This window comes from Morus notabilis, unplaced genomic scaffold (genome assembly GCF_000414095.1).
Source record: "Morus notabilis unplaced genomic scaffold, ASM41409v2 Scaffold137, whole genome shotgun sequence".
Classification (NCBI taxonomy): domain Eukaryota; kingdom Viridiplantae; phylum Streptophyta; class Magnoliopsida; order Rosales; family Moraceae; genus Morus; species Morus notabilis.
Window position 1 is genome coordinate 956,495 of NW_010358172.1, and position 8,836 is coordinate 965,330.

At 32.3% G+C, this 8,836-nt stretch overlaps 1 protein-coding gene across 1 annotated transcript in view; it reads left to right on the forward strand.

Moving 5' to 3' along the window:
* The window catches only part of LOC21407792 (ent-copalyl diphosphate synthase, chloroplastic), an 8,490-nt gene extending 1,989 nt beyond the window's left edge, over nt 1-6,501 (forward strand). Inside the window, exons 6-15 of the mRNA XM_024161621.1 lie at nt 242-456; nt 691-811; nt 945-1,057; nt 1,179-1,405; nt 3,629-3,744; nt 3,921-4,019; nt 4,198-4,458; nt 5,027-5,150; nt 5,803-6,006; nt 6,218-6,501. Of these exons, the coding sequence (XP_024017389.1) occupies nt 242-456; nt 691-811; nt 945-1,057; nt 1,179-1,405; nt 3,629-3,744; nt 3,921-4,019; nt 4,198-4,458; nt 5,027-5,150; nt 5,803-6,006; nt 6,218-6,445 (1,708 nt within the window). The 3' untranslated portion in view covers nt 6,446-6,501. The remainder of the gene's footprint in view (nt 1-241; nt 457-690; nt 812-944; nt 1,058-1,178; nt 1,406-3,628; nt 3,745-3,920; nt 4,020-4,197; nt 4,459-5,026; nt 5,151-5,802; nt 6,007-6,217) is intronic.
* Nucleotides 6,502-8,836: the final 2,335 nt, after the last annotated feature.

Consider the following 8,836-nt stretch of genomic DNA (forward strand, 5'->3'; position numbering starts at 1 on the left):
AAAAAAATACTATAACGATTTATGAATTATGATTCAAATCATGACACGAATTTTCGTACTAAACACTCAGAGATTGTTTGGTTGGGGGATTCGTCTCCTGATTCGAATCATGATTCGTGGTTCGCTACAGTATTTTCTCTTAAAAAAATACACGTAAATCAAAAATAATTCTAATCACATGATTCTAATCTATGAATCAAACATCTCCTCAATTAATTAGTTGTGTGTGTGTGTTGGATAGGATACCGAGGGACATAATGCACACAGTGCCCACGACACTACTTCATAGCTTGGAAGGAATGCCAGGTTTAAACTGGGAAAAGCTTCTAAAATTGCAGTCCCGAGATGGGTCATTTTTGTTCTCTCCATCCTCCACTGCCTTCGCACTCATGGAGACAAAAGACGAGAACTGCTTGAAATATTTAACAAAAACGGTCCAAAGGTTCAATGGGGGAGGTATACGTCACTTACTAGTACTACTAATTAAAGTGCCTCGCCTTTTTCTCTTTTCTCTCTTTTTTTTTTTTTTTTTTTTTTTTTTTTTAAATTTTTTTTTTTTTTTTTTTCATGTGTTCATTGTAACTAATTATAAAAGTGACACTACTTTTTCCAATGTGATTGGTCGTTTATGATAATAATCATTTTGCCATATTTATCCTCATGAGACCATCTTTAATTATTGTTCCTCAGTCCCGAATGTCTACCCCGTTGACTTGTTCGAACAAATTTGGGTTGCGGATCGGTTGCAGCGCTTAGGAATATCTAGATTCTTTGAGGCAGAGATTAAGGAGTGTATTGATTATGTGTACAGGTACAATATACATGTATATTATTCTTATATATATACGTATATACATAAACATGAAATTTTAGAATATGAAACATAAATGCTACTACGTACACAAAATATCTGACGAATATGCTATATGTGTTATGTATGTTAGACATTGGACAGAAAAGGGAATTTGCTGGGCAAGAAATTCAGAGGTTCAAGACATTGATGATACGGCCATGGGATTTAGGCTACTAAGACTGCATGGTTACAAGGTTTCTGCTGGTAAATAATATTAATACTATTAATAATGATGAACTCTAATATATATTATTTGAAACTTCACATGATTTGTCCATTTCTTAATGTTATTGGGTGTTTTTGACCCGTATACGACGCGTCACAGATGTGTTTCGGAACTTTAAGAAAGGTGACGAATTCTTCTGCATTTCGGGGCAGTCAACGCAAGCTGTTACTGGAATGTATAACCTGCACAGAGCTTCCCAGTTGTTATTCCCGGGAGAGAAGATTCTTGAGGATGCCAAGGAGATCTCTTCCAGATTCCTCAGAGAAAAACGGGCCTCTCATCAGTTGCTCGATAAATGGATCATCACCAAGGACTTGCCCGGCGAGGTACGCACGTATCTATACATATATATATATATATATGCATGTTTTTTTTAATATATTTGGTACATGTTTCTCTCTTTTGTCTTATGTTTTGGTTGTTTTTGCTTCTTTTGTTTTCGTAATCAAATTGATGGTCCGTTTAATTTGTTAATTTGAGTTTTTAATTTAAATTAAGATGTGACTTTATATGAGAGTTTTTTACTATAGTAAAAAAGTTAAATATAACTGTTTCTGAAAATTTTTTACTGTATTAAAATTTAAATTCTAAACTCGAATCAGTAAAATAAACGAAAGCTTCAAATATTACTTTTTCGAGTCCTAGTAAATAAGGAAAATCTGAATTTGTACAAGGAAAAGGACGATGAACGTCTAAGAGAGATTAGAAAGCCCCGTTCATTTTACTAATTTGTGTTTAAAATTTGAATTTTGTTACAGTAAAAATTCTTAAAAACATGCACATCTAAATTTTTTTGTTACAATAAAAAACTCTTATATAAACTCACATCTAAATTTAAATTAAAAATTTGAATCAACGAATTAAATGAGACATTATGAAAGAATCAGAGTACAGTCAGTGAAAGAGTCGGAGTACAGTCAGCACCTCTTAACAAGACAAAAAAAAAAAGAATTAATAATTAGCTGCACTTTATAGGTTAAATCGAATTTCCTTACAGATTTTTTCTGATCGGTCAAAGAAGTTCTGTTATTTTTTTTCTCCCGAATGAAGGAGAAGGTACTGCTGTTTGTTTGGGGGCAATATTTGAGGGACCCTAGCTAGTCTACTCTCTGGTGGGTCTCTCAAAGATTCTCTTACAAACAAACACCAATGTCACTTTTAATTAAGTACTATTTTAATAGGATTAATGGACTCCCGCATATCTCCTTGTTTTTATTCAGTTAATTATGTATCATGACTTACCAATTAAATTATTATATTAACTAAACTATTTCAATTGAGATGGTCCAATATTATTGGGAGACACTGAAAAAAATACATTTCCGTTGACCAACAATTTCTATCGGAAAATATGACTTTGGCTGACCATCTATCAAAAGACATAATACAAATTATTGGTTACATTTGATGTGAGAGAGCATATTGTTGTTTTCCCTCTCAAAAAAAAAAGAATAAAGAGAATATGCTTTCAGACATTTTCACAGCTACTTATCTACGGAGTTCCATATCATAATATGCCAAAATTGTTTTGGCTCGCTATATGTTGAGAGAGAAATTATAAGATTATAAGTTCTAAAAGAAAAAGTACTTATATTCATAATAAGCATCGACAAGATGTTGAGCGCGTTTGAAATTTATTTTAACATGATTTTATTTTTTGTATAAAAATGAAAATGAAAACGTTTTCAATCTTAATTAGAATTCATTTTTAAAAATACGTTTGGTAGTTTTATCAAGAGATTATTTTAAATATAAAAAAACCTATTAATGTCTCTCTCTCTCCTCAAGAGAGGAGAAAACGAAAACAAAAAATGAAAAAGACTAAAAGTCATTTTTCATTTATCTCTCATTTTACACTAAACTAAAAAATTATTTTCATTTTCATTTTTTATCTTTATTGCGTCAAACACCGTTTTAAAAACGTTTTTATTTTTTCTTTCTCGAAAAATATAAAAAATAAAAACAGAATCAATTCTAAACAGGATCGTTATATTTTATTATGACACAGATGAGTATTTTCTCTCTAGAAATTATGATATGCTGTGGAAAAAATGAAATACGTGCTGAACTGAGGGTCGGTCAAATTTGGTACGAAGTACACGACAGAAATTTGCACCAGAAAATACCAAGAGGACATTTTAAAAGTGAATTTAGTACTCTGCATGGATGAGACTTATTAGTATAGTTTGTTATAAGTACCACCACATCAATAATTTTCTATATATATATATATATATATATATAAACACGACGCCAATAATACGATAAGAAAAGTTATCTACATCACAATCTAGCCAGCCTTTTTGTTATTATTTTTATTTGAGAGAACAGGCTAGAGAGTTACAGGTAATAGTTATACAAGGCACATTTAGTTCTTTATTTCTTGAAAAGCTGGAGGATCAAAATTTATCGATAGCAATTATGATGGCAGTGGCGTGGTCATGATCATGAAAGATCATGTAAAAATGCATGATTGTGCTTTTTTCATCCTTGAATTATAATTTTTATTCTTAGCCATAGAATGTTGTGTATAAATAATGAGTACACAGGTGAGTTACTCGCTGGATGTTCCATGGCATGCGAGCCTACCTCGAGTGGAGACCAGATTCTATATTGAACAGTATGGTGGCCGAAATGATGTTTGGATTGGCAAGACTCTATACAGGTTTCTTTTCTTTTCTTTTCTTTTCATCAAACTTTTTTTTTTCTTTTTATTAAATATTAATGTATGTACCTTTTTCGAAAAGTCTCATATTCTTTCTTATCATTATCCCCTCAAAATGATGTGCCCCTGTTGAGGTTCTAATTTGAAGATATTTTATTTTCCGTTTATTGCCTCAGGATGTCCTACGTCAACAACAATGAATATCTCGAGCTGGCAAAGCTAGACTATAACATTTGCCAAGCAGTGCATTCGATTGAGTGGCACAACATGCAAAAGTACGTACAAAACACATACTGTATGCATCATAAGATTATGATATATCGATAAGAAATTAATAGATATACATGAATAGATTAATTTGAACTCTAAGACCTTACGGTGGAATCAGTCGCGCTAAGCCATGTTTAAAAACCATAAAATTAAAATCGTACGTGTACTTGCATGATAATGTAGGTGGTACACAGATTGTAGACTCGGAGAATATGGGTTAAGCAGAAGAAGCCTTCTCGTGGCTTATTTTCTTGCGACGGCCAATATTTTCGAACCAGAGAGAGCCGATGAGAGGCTTGCATGGGCTAAAACCGCGGCACTGATGCAGACCATCACATCATATTTTCACGAGGAGAAAACTTCTTATGAGCTTCGGAGTGCCTTTGTCTATGCATTCAAAAGAAATTCTAATGTGAATGTCCCTGATTATTTGATTACTGCGAGGTATATATATATATCACTAATTAGCTAGTTATGATCATTTTATTTTTATATAATTAAGCTTTTTACCTACGTTTTTCACTTGTTGAAGTTAATTAACTTCATGATTAAATGCTAACTTGATTTTCTTCCGAGGAACATGATTTTTAGTAGTAGCCAACCTTTGCTTTTAAAAAAAAAAAAAAAAAAAAAAAAAAATCTTGTGTTTTTCTCTTTTACGGAAGAGAAAGATTCCACAACAAAATGTCTCTTTTGATCACGCCGTACGCATCGTCAGCTTCTTTTTATTGTATGCAACAATTAACGTTCGAAGCTTTTTCCAATGCCGTACACATCAACTTCTTTTTCATAAGGTGGTGTCGTTTTTTCTTTTGGTTCTTACATTTGGCTATTTGTGTCCCGCACACAGTATTGAAGAATATTAAATATTATTGTTGGCCCCCTTTCTATATATAATTTAAGTTTTCCATGAGCTTTTAAGTGCTTCCAAAACATTATTAATTAATGATGTGTGTTGGTTTAATCCCCTAAAGAGACAAATTAAATTAATATAAAAATGTATTACTTGCAGGCGATCGAATATAACCAAAACAGGTCATGGATTACTTAGGAGCTTGCTTGCCACCCTGAGCCACCTCTCTTTGGACACAATGATAGTGCATGGTCGGGACATTAGCCACCATCTACGTCAAGCTGTGAGTTTATTTTGTATAAAGATTCCTATCAAATTTATTAGTAATTATTCCTATTATGTTTCAATCAATCGCTTATCTTTCATGTCCAATATAATATCACACCAACGATATGCATGACAATATGTAATTGAATTATTGTTGATAATGACACTTTGTGTCTTTTTACAAAACGAAAAGAAGCTACTTTTTTAATTTTGAAAGCCTAGATGCCACCCTTCAAATAAAACTCAAATAATGTGCTTTCTGATCACTCTATTTCATTACATTTTCATTTTCTATCACTAATAATAATGGGAATTTTTAAAGTAAAGTTGCGTATCAAAGGATAATTTCTTAGATTAATTCAAATTATATTAGTTATGACAGTACAAAATTCTTCAATAATAATATGAGAATCTTTACGGTAAGAACTGTCTTTTTTTCACTATTTATAAATTTTTAACAGTATGATCTGCAAATGAGAGCAGTTCTAATATTGTAAATAATAATATGGACACGTATATACCGGTAAAAACGTAAGTTTCCTACTGATAGTAAAAGAGAGAGAATTCTTACTGTAGGAATTTCCTAATTATAGTAATACTTTTATCATTTCTTTTGTTTTTAATCAAAAGAAGTAAATGTTGGTGCTAATTATGAGCAAATTCCACAGTGGGAAAAGTGGCTGCTGAAGTGGCAAGAGAGAGGAGATGGACTCCACCATGGAGAAGCAGAATTATTAATCCAAACAATAAATCTTATCGCAGCCCGTACTCCTCTTGATGGCATACTGTCAAATCCTCAGTACACGAGACTCTTTAACATCACCAACAGAGTTTGCAGCAGAATTCGTCACCACCAAAAACAGAAGCACAAGGTTAGTAATATAGAAGGAATAAACGCAACACACACACACACACACACATATATATATATATATATATATTACTGTTGTGAGTGTTCTGATATAACAAGAAATCTTTGGTCAACTCACAAATCCCACAATTTATTTTGTTTTTTCTTTCCAAAGTTTTTGACATTTTGTTTGTAAGAAAAGCAACAATCTTGTTGTTTTTGACCATCCCCAGGTACACCAAAATGGAAGCTGCAACAAAAAAAGCACAACCAACCCAGAAATAGAATCAGACATGCAAGAGCTTGTACAATTGGTGCTCCAAAATTCCTCAGATGAGATCGACACAAATATCAAGCAGATATTTCTCATGGTGGCCAAGACTTTCTATTATGCTGCCTACTGTGATTCTGGGACCATCAATTTCCACATTGGCAAAGTACTCTTTGAGACAGTGGTCTAATGTTTTGTTTCACTCCATCCACTATTATTATTGAATAAAAAAGAAAAATATATATAGGGGGCAAAGTTGTACATATGCCAATAAGATTTAATAATATTATTATCATTCTATTTTATTCTAGAGCATCAAATATATATATATATATATATATATATATATTTGAGACAGTGGTCTAATGTTTTGTTTCACTCCATCCACTATTATTATTGAATAAAAAAGAAAAATATATATAGGGGGCAAAGTTGTACATATGCCAATAAGATTTAATAATATTATTATCATTCTATTTTATTCTAGAGCATCAAATATATATATATATATATATATATATATATATATATATATTACCTCAAGAAATAATACAAATGTACAGCAAATGTATGCACAGAAATAGAGCTGAGGCATAAAACATAAACGCTGACGGTGTACATGGTAAATAACTGAACCATCCAACTCCGTCATGCTTACACCTGATCAGGGGAAAAAAAAAATTAAGGATGCGTATCAAAATTCAGTGAAAACTCTCTGTTCACAAGGTTTGAAATAAAGAAATGAATAAGTCAGAATATCGTCTAGAAAAGTCTTCATGATATTTTATTCCAACCCAAATAATCAAATAGTTCAACACTAATGACGCCAAAGATTTTACATGACAAGTAGTAGATTTCCACACATTTATGCCCCGTTCATTTTACCGATTCGAGTTTAGAATTCGAATTTTATTACAGTAAAAAGTTCTAAAAAACAGTTACATCTATCTTTTTTACTACAACAAAAAACTCTCACATAAAGTCACATATAAACTCGAATTAGCGAACTAAACAGGCCCTTAGTCTAATTCTGACAGATCCCTTCACTTGCCTTGTTAAACCGAAAAAAAAAAAGGAAAGAAAGTAGCTTGTTCACCGTTTATTTAGTTGCTTAAAACACAACCTCAAATATTAACCAAAAAAAAGCAGACGATACAGAACAAGAACCGTAAAAAATCATTGTTGCGACAAGGAAACCAATCGGGCACACGTAGCAGAATGCTTGCCATTACTTTCAACATGTCCAATCTGAGTGAATGAGAATCAGATAAAGAGTGGTTTACACAAATTTAGTTGGTTGGTATTTATGGTTGACCACACAAGTTGTTTTTTGTCAATCTGGATGTGGACCTGATCACCATCTTTTCTCTAACCTTTTGGAGTGTAATGGTTTCCTCCTAAACGTATTAAAAAAAAAAAAGTTTACAATGGCAGACAGTGTTGCATACGAACCACGTGACAAAGTTTGGTATTTCTGTCTACGACATCAAGTGGGGCTCGCCATATCCCACGTCTTAAGATTTGGTGTCCCATTTATGGAAATACAAGAGAGAAAAAAACGCTCGAGTACGGACTTCTTCTGACGACCTTGTGCATCAACGAAAATGGTCATATTATGTACTATTTTGTATCGCATCTTTCATAAATACCAAGCAATAATGTCTTTTGTATGTGTTTTGTAACTAAACGACAGAGACTGACCACACGCATGAACAAGTAAACTACTATTTCAATATTCCTTGCAGCTTCGATATCTCCTTTCCTTTTGTCTGTTTATATGCAGGTTGTATAAGCACCAGTAGCTTGCATAATTCTTTCAAAAAAATTATAACAAAAAAAACAGTTCCGTTCACTTCGTTAATTCGAGTTTAGAATTTAAGTTTTTTTACAGTAAAAAGCTCTCACAAATAATCACATCTAACTTTTTTACTACAGTAAAAAGCTCTTACATAAAGTCACATCTCAACTCGAATAAACGAAGTGAACGGGACCTATATTCTTGAAAAGTGACAACTGTATTACAGTAGGGAACTACATTTAAAATAAATAAATAAATAAATAAATAAATAAATAAATATATATATATATATATATAATAGAAGTGTCAAAACCTTACACTTTACTGCCATTTTGAGCAAAACGACGACATTTTTGTTGTAATGAGATCCCCTTGGCCCCTTATTTTATTCAAGTCCTTTTAATTTTTTTGGTTTTTTACCTAAATTTTTTTTTCTTTTTTCATTTTAGTATTTTGATCCTAGACTATTAGAATCAAAATATATTATATATTGTTAGGACCATGGGCTTCCCCATAAAGATTGGCGTTCCAATTCAAAAAGTTAACTTAATGAGTGGAGTTAGCCACTCCCTTATAAACCCATTATAGCTCTCATTTATTGCCAATGTGAGACTTTATTCGCAACCTTAACAATTTTCCTTCGAATGAAGTACCCATGGCTCCCCTTTGAACGATAACCATTCCATCGATTGGATCCTCCATCGCACCTCCATTACGTTAGATGGAGATACCACCACCTTGTGGTCTCCATCGCATCTCCACATTTCATGGTCTGCACAACAA